At 40.9% G+C, this 17,549-nt stretch overlaps 1 protein-coding gene across 2 annotated transcripts in view; it reads right to left on the bottom strand.

Annotated features, from left to right (window-relative positions):
• The window catches only part of HEPH (hephaestin), a 106,905-nt gene that overhangs the window by 49,563 nt on the left and 39,793 nt on the right, over nt 1-17,549 (bottom strand). For both annotated transcript variants that reach the window (XM_041742279.1, XM_041742280.1), the window contains exons 10-12: nt 10,265-10,476; nt 9,118-9,268; nt 6,120-6,332 (exon numbers count right to left, since the gene is read on the bottom strand). In XM_041742279.1, the coding sequence (XP_041598213.1) occupies nt 6,120-6,332; nt 9,118-9,268; nt 10,265-10,476 (576 nt within the window). The remainder of the gene's footprint in view (nt 1-6,119; nt 6,333-9,117; nt 9,269-10,264; nt 10,477-17,549) is intronic.

The following is a 17,549-nucleotide window of genomic DNA, read 5'->3' on the forward strand; positions in this document are numbered from 1 at the left end:
TATGAATAATAGTGAAAGGGAATATAAAGGAAGGGAAAAGAAATGTTGGGAAATATCAGGAAGGGAGACAGAACATAAAGACTCCTAACTCGGGGAAACGAACTAGGGGTGGTGGAAGGGGAGGAGGGCGGGTGTTGGAGGGGAATGGGTGACGGGCACTGAGGTGGACACTTGACGGGATGAGCACTGGGTGTTTTTCTGTATGTTGGTAAATTAAATACCAATAAAAGTTAATAAAAAAAAAAAGAAAATTAAAGAAGTGATGGAAATGGAGAAAAGGGAAACCAAAGAAGAGGGAAAAATTAAAGGAAGAAATAAAAGGAAAAAAAGGAGAAAAGAGAGGGGAGAGAAGGAAAAGGAGAAAGAGAAAAGGAAGATAAAAAGAAGAGAGATAAAAGAATGAAAGAAGAAAATTAAAAAGAAGAAAGGACAAAAATAAGATGGAGAAAAAAATAGATGGAAGTAAAAGAAGGAAAGAATGAATGAATAAAGAAGAAATGAGAGATAAAAGGAGATAAGAAAAGGAAGAAGAAAAATGAAAGAGGACAGGAAAAAGGAGTGGTGGAAAGAAAATAAGATTAAAAGGTGTGGGGAGAGGGGGATAATGAATAAAGAAAGCTCCAATGGTGAAAAAAAGAAAGAAACCCTGAGAGACTAGGGCAATAATAAATAATAAATGCTCTCTTGCTTGTTGAGAACTCTAACATGAGTTTCATGGAAAATAACACATTACAAGCCCTAGTTTTTTTCTGTCGCTTTTCCTATCCATTAAAGCTCTAGAATCATTAGTTCTACTGGAAGAACTGAGGTATGTAAGATAATATTTTTAAATACAGTTGTTCATTTCTATTAAGTGTGGTATAAACTTATTAAAATCTAAAACAAAGGAAAAGAATATTAAAGCAAATAACCAATAAACCCATAGGATTCAAAATTCTTAACACTTTGCTGAATTTTTTCTGGACATTTGTTTTTCTAGTTTGTTAAGCATAAATGTAGGCATTCAGTACACAAATTGTTGATATTCATGGTGATTTTTAAAAAGATTTTATTTATTTATTCATGAGAGACAAAGAGACAGGGGCAGAGACAGAGGCAGAAGGAGAAGCAGGCTCCATGCAGCGAGTGGGACTCGATCCCAGGACTTCAGGATCATGCCCTGAGCCAAAGGCAGACACTTAACCTCTGAGCCACTCAGGCGTCCCCATGGTGATGTTTTTAGGTCATCTGCAAAGCTGCTTAATTACATATGTGTATTTACCACCTCTCATCACTAGTTACTCTAAAGAATTCCAATGCCAAATTCTGGTCCTGGCTTTTCCATTAACTCAATAATTTTGTCCTGTGTTTGGAGACTACTTCTGAGGGTTTCTATCTTAACTGGAGATCAAGTGCCCAAGGGAAGAATGAAGGAGACTTCAGATCCAAGAATCATCTAAGGAGTAAGAATAAATAGGACTTAATGGGGAAGGGTCAAGATAGTAAGAAAAAATTGAGAGCCAAGATATTTAATCTGGGTAAATCACACACACACACACACACACACACACACACACACACACACACACTTCTGTCTTTTCTTCCCATTAATAAAGTAAATTGACATTATCTCAAAGGGGCTCTACCACTTCCAACATTCTAGTATTCATGAAATCTTTATAGAAAAAAGAGTTTGCATGTGGATGTCCATACATTTCAGGGTCCACAAACTAAGGGGGATTTGAAATATTAAAAAAAAAAAAAAAGAAAAAAAAAGAAAAAAGAGTTTGAAAGGCCGGAGAAATGCAAAGGTAAAAAGAGTCTGGGCTTTTGCTAATAAAGAAATCCAGGAATCTTTAATGGGGGAACAGAAGACTAGCTGAGGACAAAGCACAATCCCAGGGCAGCACATTGACAAGTCCTTGAAACAGGCAGAAGGACATTCCTCTACAGACTCAACAGCCTCGATGGTAATACTTTGCTAAGGGCAAAAGGCAATATTAGCCCGACCCCAGGATCCTGTAAGTCTACTTTATTTTTTTCCAATATTTTATTCATTCATGAGACATACACACACACACACACACACAGAGAGAGAGAGAGAGAGAGAGAGAGAGAGAGAGAGAGAGAAACAGAGAGGCAAAGACACAGGCAGAGGGAGAAGCAGGCTCCATACAGGAAGCCCGATTTGATACTTGATCCTGGGACTCTGGGATCATGCCCTGAGCCAAAGGCACATACTCAAACTGCTGAGCCACCCAGGCATCCCTCTAATCATCTTTAAAATAATATTGCTTGCCTAAGCTAGACAACTTGAGGTAACCCTCAGAGAAATTTCCACAATAGCTCATGTATAGACAATCTTCTTGTTATTCTGTGGGGATAACAAGAGCCCATGAGTATATGATTATTTAAACAACCAAAGAATGGAATTCCCAGCAATTGCATATACAACTAGCACTTTGAAAATTCTGTATGGCTGGGATGACAAAATTGTTCCCCTTTTTAAAGAAAGATATTTTATTTATTTATTCATGAGAGATACAGAGAGAGAGGCAGAGACACAGGCAGAGGGAGAAGCAGGCTTCATGCAGGGAGCCCAATGTGGGACTCGATCCGGGGACTCCAGGATGATGCCCTGAGTTGAAGGCAGGCGCTAAACCACTAAGCCACCCAGGGATCCCCCAAAATTGCTCCTTTAGAGCCAGAGCATACCCTACCACATGGGGTTAAATATGGACTTAATGGAGATGACCACACTTTCTTTATGATTGGATTGGATGATACATTTAGGGATGCCCAACATTGTATGACTGTCTTCTAATGTGATCCCAATGGCTATGCCACTCTGATTCATGGTCACGGCTTTGATAGACCATGGCTGGATAAGTCACTGTAATCTGGGCTTTGCCTGGATGCACATATATATCATTACCATTACCAACCCAGCCAACCTTACACATTTAAAACAGTGGACATGTTTTATGTTTCATTGTTATGATTGCCTAGCATCCATTTTTCTTCCCTCTTTGAGACCAGATGATGTTGTTTGGAACATGGAACCTCTTCGTAAGTACATGGTCAAAGCCCTAAATGACACTCAATGTAGAACGTCTCTATTAAATACTAAAGCAACACAAATGTGTTGAAGCATTTTTACAAAATGGAATGACATTAGATGTTTTAACTGTTACACAAGATAAAACATATGCTATCATTTAAAAATGCTGTATATACATTCCAGATGACCACAAAAATATTTCTGGGTTTCTATCTAACATAAATACTCAAATTGGTGCTTTAAATGATCTCTCTCTAGCGATTGCTTTGAACTCCTGGACTAAAAGAAAATTACCAAAGTTCAACTATCAAAGGTCTTCACTTTCTCATTATAATGTTAACCTTAATTTTCTTATTTCTGGTGTCTCACTGCCTACTGAGACTCCTTCATTGCCATAATTTTCAGCTGACAGATGATCCTGTCTACTCAAGAAGGTTCATGTGTTGTCCTCATTGGATTCAGCTGCCTTCTCCTTTTTATAATTTCCCAATATGTTCCCCAACTGACCAACATTGACCCATTGGTATGGACATCTCTACGCCCCTACTCAGCAGGAGGAAGTTACAGAAGATGACACCTTCCACCTTCAACAACCTTAAAGATTTAAGGGTCAAAATTGTTGGGGGGGTGGGGAATGCCTGTGTGGCTCAGCGGTTGAGCGTCTGTCTTTGGCTCAGGGCATGATCCCGGGGTTCTGGGATCGAGTCCCACATCAGGCTCCCTGCGAGGAGCCTGCTTCTCCCTCTGCCTGTGTCTCTGCCTCTCTCTGTGGGTCTCTCATGAATAAATAAATAAAATATTTAAAAAAAATTGTTCAGGGGGGAAGTGTTGGGGGAACAGAGGATTAGTTGAGGACAAAGCAGGATCCCAGCACAGTACATTGACAAGTCATTGAAACAAGCAGAGGGACATTCCTCTACAGATTCAACTGCCTTGATCATAATACTTTGCTAAGGGCAAAAGGAAATTTTATCCCAACCCCCAGATCCTGTAAGTCTACTTTAATATACGAAAATTCCTTTAGAAATTTCCTTTATCTCTAAACCCCAAAGATATGTGTTGGCAATCATTCTCCAAGCACATAGCCCACCATACATCTGAAGGGTCTCATTACTCAGGTTTTATTGGACGGTAATAAGTGACCTTTTCCCAACAATAGCTAGCCCCCTCAAGGTCCTGGAAACCTTGCTTCCAAAATTCCTTAGAGACTACACTATCCTTACCCTCCCCCCCCAAATCCCATGTGTATAATCAGCCACTGCTCACAGGCCCAGGGCAGCAGCTCTTTCTGCTTTAATAAAATCACCATCTTGCATCAAAGACATCTCAAGAATTCTTTCTTGGTTGTTGGCTCCGGACCTCACCCCACCAAACCTCACTTATATTCCAAAACTTCATCAATCTTGACCAAGAGTAACCTTTCAAATCTTTACTCTAATAAACCCATCACTCCCGCTTTCCCCATATCACCAATCAGAATGTTTTTAAGCCATCTACAGCAACCCTCTTTGGGTCTCCTTTTGAGTGGCACAAAAATAATTTCATTTATCCAAAGTAAGAGTGAGCATGTGGAGGCATATAAACTTGACTGAGGAGGCTAATTTTGCAGGAAGAAGAGTAAACCTAGGGGTATTTTTGTGACCAAGGCTAGAGAAGAGTGTCTTTTTTTCTTCCTCTTCTTTTACTTCCTCCTCTTCCCCTACCCCTTCTCCTCCTCCTCTTCCTCCTTCTCTCCATCCCTCCCTCCCTTACCACCGTCCTCTGCTTGCTTTCTTTCTTTCTTTCTTTCTTTCTTTCTTTCTTTCTTTCTTTCTTATTTCTTTCTTTTTTCTTTCTTTATTTCTTTCTTTCTTCTTTCTTTCCTCTTTTTCCTTTCTTTATTTCAAGACTTTCTCATCTAGAAGTTCCCTACCTTATGCCCAAGAACTTGTGTCTGTTGTTATTTTAATCTCCATAAACTGCTGTTCCTAATTTGCTAACAATAACTCTGTCTAACCAAGAAAGTATCCCAAGTAGATGGACAGAAATGAAGTCCCAAGAAGTCTGTGGAGACCAACTTTATGTCAAATATTTTTCAAATCTAGTGCCAAGATGTAATTATTAAGTTGTCAAAGAGACTTGTTTGGTTTGCAGATTTATTTCTAAATATGAATGGAATTTAAAGAACTAAAATAAAAGCTTAGTGGAGACTGCATGGAACTGCCAGATTTTTCTGACAAATACTATTGCCACCTACTACCTGAAATAATAAGGCATCCTAGCGATTGCAAAAAAAAAAAAAATACTGCTAAGTGATAAAATGTCAGACAGTAATGGAATTTAAAGAAATGTTCTAGTCAAATTTTTTCATGAAATAAAAATAGGGAAATTAGAGGAAGGGAGACAGAAAGGGATGAGGGGATGGGGTGGGAGGGTGGGAGAGACAGAGGGAGAGAAAGGAAAGGAAAGGAAGAGGAGGGAAGAAAGGGGAAAGATAGGAAAGGAAGGAGAGGGAGGGAGGTGGGGGGTGGGACAGAGAAATAAAAGAAGGAAGAAATCTAGCCAAAGTTGGGGTTGGTTAGACCAAAATTAAATAGCAAATTAATGAAAGAACTTAAACTAAAAGCTTTTATGCTCGATTCCTGGGCTGAAACTATCACAGTACATCCCCATTCTGTTCCCACCAGCAGTTTGCAGAAATCCTCACAAAATATTAGAGTTGAAAGCACTTATAGGTGTATCTTATGAACCTCCCTCCAATGTAAGGACTATATCTATAAAATCTCTACATAGCCATGGGACTACACATCCAAGTCCACCCTCTACCTATATAAGAATTGCCTTGACGCTGGGCAGCATCCTTGCTTCTTTCCTGTTGCTCCAGAAAAGATCTTCCCCAGATCTTTACTTTATATCTGTAGCTAAGAAAAAAACCCAAATAACCAGAACATAGGAGTACACATTGAGGAGAGAGAAGAAAGAGTGTTTTGAAAACTTCCATGTACCCTCAACATGTCTTCTTTTCTTTTCACTAGCCCCCCTCACCCAGTGCCATGCCCAATAGAGCTCTAAGCCTAGGGCCAGCCATTAAGGCACTTACCAGCATTGTCAGGCTGCATGATGGCCATGACAAAGGTATGAGGAAAGAGCATGGCTGCACTCTTCCTCATGCCCTGAAGCTTCACTGTGTTGCCCTGGAATATGACTCCATGCACGTCAGTCTCTGTGCCCAAACCAAGCAAATGCCAGGCCACTGTGTCACCCTTGCACATGTTCAGGCTGGGCAGGTTAGAGAACAGAAACCCATTAATGGCTGGAAAACAAAAACACAAGACAGAACAGGAAGATGAGATCAGACTACTCAGGCACTGACCAGAAGCATAGCATCATCTCTGTACTATGGTTTCCAACAACTTGAAATTTCTGGGTTACATTAAACTCTTATGCCTTCTTCTCTAAACCAATTTAGTTGTCCTTATGAAGATATGCCTCTTTGGAATGAGGGTCCAACTTGTCTTTCTGACCTCCCCTCCTGCCCCTCCTCTACCACACTTCAAATTCTTGTAAAACTGAACTACTTTCCACTACCACAACTCCTTCACATATACACATACACAAGGATATCAGCCTCTACTAATTCCACTCTCCTGAAACTCTCCTCCCTTAGCTTCTATAGCACCACACTTTCTTGGTTCTCTTACATTCTCTCTGATTGTTCCTCCTTCGTCTTGTTCTTTTTCTCCATTCCTCCATAAATTACTGGGGTCCCCCCAAATTTCCATATTCATCTTTCAATCTGTCTCTTTTTCTTCACTTCACTGTTACTGCCTAGGTTCTGGCCCTCACCATTTCTGGTCTGAACTTCTGCAAAAACCCTCACTCTGGCACCCCTGCTTGCAGTCTATCCTCCCATGCCTCCTCACACACAGGTACACAACATTGTTCTGAGTTCTATTTATTTCTGCATCCCCATAGCCTTAAACATGCTAGATGTCTACAAAACATATGTTGAGTTTTCACATGCTGTTCTTTCTGCCTAGAATACATTTTTCCTCCAGTCTTTCTTTCTTTTTTTTTAAATTAATTTTTATTGGTGTTCAATTTACCAACATACAGAAAAACACCCAGTGCTCATCCCGTCAAGTGTCCACCTCAGTGCCCATCACCCATTCCCCTCCAACACCCGCCCTCCTCCCCTTCCACCACCCCTAGTTCGTTTCCCCGAGTTAGGAGTCTTTATGTTCTGTCTCCCTTCCTGATATTTCCCAACATTTCTTTTCCCTTCCTTTATATTCCCTTTCACTATAAAAGGTTGGAGAACCATTTACCATTCAAATGGTCCTCCTCCAGTCTTTCTACAGAAAACTACTACTCATCCATCATGCTCCAGCTCAAATGTCACCTCCCATGTGCAGTTATCTCTCTCTCTCTCTTCCTCCCTCTCCTCCCTCTCTTTCTCTTTTTCTCTCTCTAATTTCCATGAAACATCCCCCACACATACACAAAATTCTTCCATATCACTTACCACAGAGTCAAATGATTTACTTAAAAGTCCATCTCCCACACTAGATTGCCCTAGCAGGACAATATCAGTATGACTGCCAAATCACCTGGCATGTATGCTTGTACTACTCAGGTGCTTCATTAAGTTCAAAACTGAAATGAACTTGGTTCGCAGGATTGGTTTCCTAGTTGATATAACTTACTGGTGATGAGAACCAAGAGATGGAGTCATAAGACAACACATTCATGACTCCCTCCCATCCTCCACACTCCTCTTGAAAATACAGGGAGACCTGATTAAAGCTGACCCCTTTTCAATGTCCCCACACCCACTAGAACTATCTTTAATAAATAGCCCTGTTTGGTAATTCCCCAAAAAGCTTATGAGAACATTGCTAATCTGATTCTGCTTCCTTTGCCTATAATGTTTAATTGCAAACCTATTTAGCCTTTGAACCCTAGCTCAAGCTCTCTCTTCTTCCAGGAATCCTTTAATTCGATTGTTCCTCATTAATGTTCTCCTCCTATGAACTCCATATCACTTGAAAGCTGTTTCACACAATTAAGCATTTAATTATAGTTGATCTTGGATTGTTCTATAATTATTTCATGTGTGTTAATAGTCTCATTGCCAGCATGGCAAAATGCTGGGAGCTCTTTGCAAACTGGGGACCATGTCTTCCCATTCACTCACTCACCCATCCACCTACATGGCTACTCATTAATTTGTTAGTTCGCTTGTTCAATAAACATTTGCTATGTATTAGAAAGTGTAGACAATACAGAAATAAGCAATAAACAGTACTCACCTTTAAGGAGACTACACTCTAGCAGAAGTCAAAAACCATGCAACAAATAACTATATAGAACATGCTATTAAAATAGTCTGATAAATTGCAACAGTGGTTCAGATGAGGGTGTCATCATCCTGGGGTTTGGTGACAAAGAATGGTTACATGGATGAAGTAGCTTTTGAGTAGGATGTTAGAGATTGAAAAGAATTTCAACAGGCTAAGGGCGAAAATGTAAGGAGAGGCCTTTCTTTTTATTTTATTTTATTTACTTATGTTTTTTAAATTTTTAAAATATTATTTTAATTCAAGTTGCCAACATATAGTATAACACCCAGTGCTCATCACATCACATGAGGAGAGGCATTTCAACTAAAGGGCAAAACATTGTAAAGGCATGAAGTCAGAAAAGTACAAGATATATCTATATAAGAGAAAAATAGCCCCATTTGGATGGAGTATGGAGTTGAGGAGCAAGGGTAGTGGTCAGTAAAGAAGAAGGAGATAAGACAGGAAAGGTATCATTCCAGCTTTCTCTCCTCACTTTCTAGTGGATTCCTTGTCTGCAATCATTTCACAGCACATTTTTCCAGTGTCCCCCATTCTGTGTAACATAGGACACAGCACAACCAGGTGTTAAATATAAGATCTGTTGCCTTAGATTTAATTCTTCAATCTAGCTCATGTCTTGGGTAGAACTGACCAATTGGGTCAGTTCTTTCAAGGATGGAACATGATTAATGTTAGGTTAGATTTTTACTTGTAACCTCCCAACTGCAGCTGGGGGCAAAAGCCTTCCCATACCATGCATCTGATTGGAATCTTGGAAACCCTTGACATCCTCTGAGAGCAGTCGAGAATCCAACATAGCAGCTGCTTGATTGGCATTGCTGTACCAGCTCTTGTTCTCATCCAACACAGTAAAAAGGAGAAAAAATTCCTTATCCACTCCTTTCTGTAGATCCATGGAAGAGAACATAGGAAAGAATGACAATGGTTTCAGCAGTTGTGGGCTGTGCAAATCCAGACCCAATGAGCTCTGATTCTTTCCTATTTATTTTTTTAGACACAGAAACAAGCCCATACCTCCTCTCTAGAGTTGTAGCTGTTGCTAGGCAGTTTTTCCTCAGCTGATTTCAAATTAAAGGTGGGTGAAAGAGGTCAGAACTATGTGACAAGACAAGAGAGGAGGAATGCATGAAAGGGGACAGGGAAGAAGCACAAGGTGGGGATTGTGGAGAAGTACAGAGAGTGATAGAAGAGACCTTAGAGTTAGCTGGGGAAAGGAGTGGGGAAATGTGGCTAGCAGATCAGGAAAGGACTCTATATGGAGGGGATTAGAAAATAAAAGAAAGGATGTGTAATTGCTATTGATATATTATGCAATTGCTATTAATATATTATTTTATTATTATTTATTATTTTCATTATTATTATTACTTCTAACTTTTACTGAGTGTTTACTATGCAATCTAGACACTATGATAAACACTTCATATGGATTATTTTAATTAATCATCATAAAAACCAAAGATACTTCTTTCATTGTCAACCCTTTACTACAGATGAAGAAACTGAGGCAAAGAGAGCTTAAGCAACCTTCCCAGGGTTATACAGCTAGAAATGGTGAGCTGTACATGAAAGAATACAGACCAATATTAAAAGAGATTTAAGAACATAATCTCAAGTGTTAGGGGGCATTGAGTTTTTTTTTTTAAGAGATGATGAGAAGATACAAAATAGAAAGGAATGGAGACTAAGATATTTATGAGTGAAAGAATAGTATGCAAAATAGCATGAGATCACCAACTGTTAATTTCTGATTAAATACCTTGGTTGTTTTTTTCTGTTCCCACATCTCTTGAACCCAGTTCCATTTTCAACTCCTATTTAGTAACATAGCTTTCTCTTCCTCCCAGCAGGCTTTCCAGCTAAAAACCTTTGTAATAACCTGTTTGCCATCTGCATCCAAGGCACCCGCCCTGCACACCAACAGGGGGCCCACCAGACCCGAATTTGTATCTCTTATGGGATCTGCAGCAGAGAAGTACATCCAGGTGAGACAGGCTGGATCCTGAGCAGCAGGTCCAGCATGGGAGGGGACTGTCCAGCGGTATGTTACTTTCTCAAAGGGCCTGGCCACCAAGCCAGTGTAGGACGAGCCTGCAGGGGGAAAAAATAGGACTCGTCACATTAGCTAGAATGAGAATCATCAGTTCCTAACTGTGAGGTACATTGATAAACTACAAGGCATTTGGGGCAGCAGCAGTATGCAATACAGAATATTAAAAAGTATCCCAGAATACGAGTGAAGACATCTAGGTGGTTCAGGGGTTGAGCATCTGCCTTTGGCTTTGTTGTGATTCCGGGGTCCTGGTATCAAGGCCTGCATTGGGCTCCACACGGGAAGCCTGATTCTCCAACTTTTCCTATGCCTCTGCCTGTCTCTATGCGTCTCTCATGAACAAATAAATAAAGTCTTTAAAAACGTAAACTTCCCAGGTTTCAGTTTTCTAAGCTCATAGCACCTAAGGATTAAAAGGGCCTTTAAAACTTATTTGTAGAGGGAGGGGCAAGATGGTGGTAGAGTAGGGTCCCCAAGTCACCTGTCACCACCAGAGTACCTAGATAACCTTCAAATCATCCTGAAAATCTACGAATTCGGCCTGAGATTTAAAGAGAGAACAGCTGGAATGCTACAGTGAGAAGATATCACACTTCTATCAAGGTAGGAAGATGGGGGAAAAAGAAATAAACAAAAGGCATCCAAGGGGGAGGAGTGCCACGAGGAGCCAGGGTAAGGACGCGGCGAGTGCCCCCAGGACAGGAAAGCCCCATCCCGGAGAAGCAGGAGCTGCACCGATCTTCCAGGGCAGAATGGCACTCGCAGGGAGTTAGAGCAGGACCCCAGGGGGGGCGGGGATGCCCTCAGGCTCCCTGGGACACTAACAGGCACCTGCACCCCAGGAGAGTGCACCAAGCTCCCTAAGGGCTGCAGCACGCACGGCGGACCCGGGAGCAGCTCGGAGGGGCTCTGGCGGCGGCTCCACGCGGGAGGGGATTTGCGACCCCCGGAGCAGCTCGGTGGGGCTCAGGCGGCACCTCGGCAGAGAGAGGGCTGCAGGGCTGGGAGCACGAATCCAACAGCACACGCCGGGAGCACAGGACGCCAGGGACACAGCCCAGGATCCGGCCTCCCCCCGGGACAGGCAGAGGCCAAGAGGGCACAGAAGAGCAAGGACACTCCTGCCCCAGCTGAGCAGATCAGCGGACCCACACCTGGAGCATACAGGCCCCTGCAGACTGAGAGCTCCCTAGTTGCTGCAGGAGCTGAATCCAGGGCTCCAGGGCTGGCCGCCTCCACTGTGGTTGTTCCTCTTGGGGCCTCACGGTAAACAAGCCCACTGAGCCTCACAGTGGCCTCACCAGATAAGCAGCTTAACATCACTCACTGAGCCCTGCAATAGGCAGGGGGCTGAGCAGTTCCCCCAAGTGCTAACACCTGAAAATCAGCTCAACAGGCCCCTCTCCCAGAAGACCAGCTAAACGGATAGGGGAAAAACAAATTATTGACCAAGCAACACTGGAAAGTTCCAGGGGAAGTAAAGGGACTTACAGTATACAGAATCAGAGAACACTCCACCTTGTTTTGTTTTTGTTTTGTTGTTTTTTTTTTTTGTTTTGTTTTGTTTTGTTTTTGCTTTTTCATTTCTGTTTGCTTCCCTCCTTTTTTTCTTTTTCTTTTCTCTTTTTCTTATCTTTTTTTCTCTTTTTCTCTTTATTCTTCCTTTTTTCTTTTTATCTTTTTATCTTTTTCTTTCCTTCTTTCTCTTCTCTCTTTTTCTCCTTTTCCCAATACAACTTGTTTTTGGTCACTCTGCACTGAACAAAATGACTAGAAGGAAAACCTCACCTCAAAAGAAAGAATCAGAAATATTCCTCTCTCCCACAGCGTTACAAAATCTGGATTACAATTCAATTTCAGAGAGCCAATTCAGAAGCACTATTGTACAGATACTGGTGGCTCTAGAAAAAAGCATCAAGGACTCAAGAGACTTCATGACTGCAGAATTTAGATCCAATCAGGCAGAAATTAAAAATCAAATATCAGATTAACAGCAGACTTCTCCACAGAGACCTGGCAGGCCAGAAAGGACTGGCAGGATATATTCAGGGTCCTAAATGAGAAAAACATGCAACCAAGAATACTTTATCTGGCAAGGCTCTAATTCAGAATGGAAGGAGAGCTTCCAAGACAGGCAGGAACTGAAAGAATATGTGATCTCCAAACCAGCTCTGCAAGAAATTTTAAGGGGGACCCTTAAAATTACCCTTTAAGAGGAAGTCCAATGGGACAATCCAAGGAAACAGGGACTGAATAGATATCGTGATGACACTAAACTCATATCTTTCAATAGTAACACTGAACATGAATGGGCTTAATGACCCCATCAAAAAGCACAGGGTGTCACACTGGATAAAAAAGCAGGACCCATCTATTTGCTGTCTACAAGAGACTCATCTTAGACAGAAGGACACCTCTAGCATGAAAATAAAAGCTTGGAGAACCATTTACCATTCAAATGGTCCTCAAAAGAAAGCAGGGGTAGCCATCCTTATATCAGATAAACTAAAATTTACCCCAAAGACTGTAGTGAGAGATGAAGAGGGACACTATATCATACTTTAAAGGATCTATCCAACAATAGGACTTAACAATCATTAAATGCTCCAAATGCGAGAGCTGCCAAATATATCAATCAATTAATAACCAAAGTTAAGACATACTTAGATAATAATACACTTATACTTCAATCTAGTGCTTTCTACACTCGATAGGTCTTCTAAACACAACATCTCCAAAGAAATGAGAGCTTTAAATGATACACTGGACCAGATGGATTTCACAGATATCTACAGAACTTTACATCCAAACTCAAGAGAATATGCATTCTTCTCAAGTGCACATGGAACTTTCTCCAGAATAGACCACATACTGGGTCACAAATCAGGTATGAACTGATACCAAAAGATTGGGATTGTCCCCTGAGTATTCTCAGACCATAATGCCTTGAAATTAGAACTAAATCACAACAAGAAGTTTGGAAGGACTTCAAACACGTGGAGGTTAAGGACCATCTTGCTAAAAGATGAAAGGGTCAACCAGGAAATTAAGAAAGAATTAAAAAGATTCACGTTAACTAATAAGAATGAAGATACAACCATTCAAAACCTTTGTGATGCAGCAAAAGCAGTCCTGAGAGGGAAACACATCGTAATACAAGCATCCATCCAAAAACTGGAAAGAACTCAAATATAAAAGCTAAACTTACACCTAAAGGAGCTAGAGAAAAAACAGCAAATATATCCCACACCTAACAGAAGAAGAGAGTTAATAAATATTCGAGCAGAACTCAATGAAATAGAGACTAGAAGAACTGTGGAACAGATCAGCAAAACCAGGAGTTGGTTCTTTGAAAGAATTAATAAGTTAAATCAACCATTAGCCAGCCTTAATAAAAAGAAGAGAGAGAAGACTCAAATTAATAAAATCATGAATGAGAAAGGAGAGATCACTACCAACCCCAAGGAAATACAAACGATTTTAAAACATATTATGAACAGCTATACACCAATAAATTAGGCAATCTATAAGAAATGGACGCAGTTCTGGAAAGCCACAAACTACCAAAACTAGAACAGGAAGAAATAGAGAACCTTAACAGGCCAATAACCAGGGAGGAAATTGAAGCAGTCATCAAAAAACTTCCAAGACACAAAAGTCCAGGGCCAGATGGCTTCTCAGGGGAATTCTATCAAAAGTTTAAAGAAGAAGCCATACCTATTATACCAAAGCTGTTTGGAAAGATAGAGGGAGATGCAGTACTTCCAAATTAGTTCTATGAGGCCAGCATCACCTTAATTCCGAAACCAGAGAAAGACCCCACCAAAAAGGAGAATTATAGACCAATATCCCTGATGAACATGGTTGCAAAACTTCTCAACAAGATACTAGCCAATAGGATCCAGCAACACATTAAGAAAATTATTCACCATGACCAAGTAGGATTTATTCCCGGGACACAAGTCTGGTTCAACACTGGTAAAACAATCAATGTGATTCATCATATCAGCAAGAGAAAAACCAAGAGCCATATGAATCTCTCAATAGATGCAGAGAAACCATTTGACAAAATACAGCATCAATTCCTGATCAAAACTCCTCAGAGTGTAGGGATAGAGGGAACATTCCTCAACAGCTTAAAAGTCATCTACAAAAAGCCCACAGCAAATATCATTCTCAATGGGGAAGCACTGGGAGCCTTTCCCCTAAGATCAGGAACAAGACAGGGATGTCCACACTCACCACTGCTACTCAACAGAGGACTAGAAGTCCTAGCCTCAGCAATAAGACCACAAAAAGACATTAAAGGCATTCAAATTGGCAAAGAAGAAGTCAAACTCTCTCTCTTCGCCGATGACATGATACTCTACATAGAAAACCCAAAAGCCTCCACCCCAAGATTGCTAGAACTCATAGAGCATTATGACAGTGTTGCAGGATACAATTTCAATGCCCAGAAGTCAGTGGCATTTCTCTACCCTAACAATGAGACTGAAGAAAGAGAAATGAAGGACTCAAGCCCATTTACAATGGCACCCAAAAGCATAAGATACCTGGGAATAAAAAAAAAAAAAAAAAAAAAAAAAAAAAAAAAAAGATACCTGGGAATAAATCTAACCAAAGAGGTAAAGGATCTATACCCTAAAAACTGTAGAACACTTTTGAAAGAAATTGAGGAAGACACAAAGAGATGGAAAAATATTCCATGCTCATGGATTGGCAGAATTAATGTCGTGAAAATGTCAATGTTACCCAGGGCAATTTACACGTTTAATGCAATCTCTATCAAAATACTATGGACTTGGGATCCCTGGGTGGCGCAGCGGTTTGGCGCCTGCCTTTGGCCCAGAGCGCGATCCTGGAGACCCGGGATCGAATCCCACATCAGGCTCCCGGTGCATGGAGCCTGCTTCTCCCTCCGCCTGTGCCTCTGCCTCTCTCTCTCTCTCTCTGTGACTATCATAAATAAAAAAAAAAAAATACTATGGACTTTCTTCAGAGCATTGCAACAAATTATTTTAAGATTTGTGTGGAATCAGAAAAGACCCCGAATAGCCAGGGGAATTTTAAAAAAGAAAACCATAGCTGGGGCCATCACAATGCCAGATTTCAGGTTGTACTACAAAGCTGTGGTCATCAAGACAGTGTGGTACTGGCACAAAAACAGACACCTAGATCAATGGAACAGAATAGAGAATCCAGGAGTGGACCCTCAACTTTATGGTCAACTAATATTCGACAAAGGAGAAAAGACTATCCACTGGAAGAAAGACAGCCTCTTCAATAAATGGTGCTGGGAAAGTTGGACATCCACATGCAGAAAAATGAAACTAGACCACTCTCTTTCACCATACACAAGGATAAACTCAAAATGGATGAAAGATCTTAATGTGAGACAAGATTGCATCAAAGTCCTAGAGGAGAACACAGGCAACACCCTTTTTGAACTCGGCCACAGTAACTTCTTGCAAGATACATCCACAAAGGCAAAAGACACAAAAGCAAAAATGAACTATTGGGACTTCATCAAGATAAGAAGCTTTTGCACAGCAAAGGATACAGTCAACAAAACTCAAAGACAACCTACAGAATGGGAGAAGATATTTGCAAATGACGTATCACATAAAGGGCTAGTTTCCAAGTTCTATAAAGAACTTATTAAAGTCAACACCAAAGAAACAAACAATCCAATCATGAAATGGGCAAAAGACATGAACAGAAATCTCACAGAGGAAGACATAGATATGGCCAACATTGCACATGAGAAAATGCTCTGCGTCACTTGCCATCAGGGAAATACAAATCAAAACCACAATGAGATACCACCTCACGCCAGTGAGAATGGGGAAAATTAACAAGGCAGGAAACCACAAATGTTGGAGAGGATGCGGAGAAAAGGGAACCCTCTTACACTGTTGGTGGGTTGTCAACTGGTGCAGCCACTTTGGAATACTGTGTGGAGGTTCCACAAAGAGTTAAAAATAGACCTGCCCTACGACCCACCAATTGCACTGCTGGGGATTTACCCCAAAGGTAAAGATGCAATGAAACCGCAGGACATCTGCACCCCGATGTTTCTAGCAGCAATGTCCACAATAGCTATACTCTGGAAGGAGCCTCGGTGTCCGTAGAAAGATGAATGGATAAAGAAGATGTGGTCTATGTATACAATGGAATATTACTCAGCCATTATAAATGACAAATACCCACCATTTGCTTCAAGGTGGATGGAACTGGAGGGTATTATGCAGAGTGAAATAAGTCAATTGGAGAAGGACAAACAGTATATGGTCTCATTCATTTGGGGAATATAAATAATGGTGAAAGGGAATAGAAGTGAAGGGAGAAGACATGGGTAGGAAATATCAGAAAGGGAGACAGAACATGGAAGACTCCTAACTCTGGGAAACGAACTAAGGGTGGTGGAACAGGAGGCGAGCGGGGGGTGGGGGTGACTGGGTGGCGGGCACCTGGTATTATTCTGTATGTTGGTAAATTGAACACCAATAAAAAAAATAAATTTATTATTAAAAAAACTTATTTGTATTACTTCTCACTTGAAAACATATTCCTGATTACTGTTTAAAATGTACAGAGAGGGGCAACCAGGTGGCTCAGCATTTTAGCGCTGCCTTCAGCCCAGGGCCTGATCCTGGAGACCTGGGATCAAGTCCCACGTCGGGCTCCCTGCATGGAGCCTGCTTCTCCCTCTGCCTGTGTCTGTGCCTCTCTCCCTCTTAAAAAAAGAGAAAAACACAAGCACTAAGGTTGAAATTCCTTAAATGGACACAAGCTATGGTCAAGAGATGCATAGAAATTATATTTAAAAAATTTAAACCTCGTTGTAAAATTTCTGGGTCATAAGGTAGTTCCTTTTTTCACTTTTTGAGGAACCTCATACTATTTTCCATCGTGCCTACACCAGTTTTCATTCACACTAGAGGGAAAGAGGGTTCCACATTCTCCATATTCTTGCCAACACCTGTTGTTTCTTGGTTGCTAATTTTAGCCATTATGACAGGTATGAAATGATATCTCATTGTAGTTTGCTTTGTATTTCTCTGATGAAGAGTGATGGTGAGCATCTTTTCATATCTCTGTTGGCTGTCCA

The sequence above is a fragment of the Vulpes lagopus genome, chromosome X (assembly GCF_018345385.1).
Source record: "Vulpes lagopus strain Blue_001 chromosome X, ASM1834538v1, whole genome shotgun sequence".
Taxonomy (NCBI): Eukaryota; Metazoa; Chordata; class Mammalia; order Carnivora; family Canidae; genus Vulpes; species Vulpes lagopus.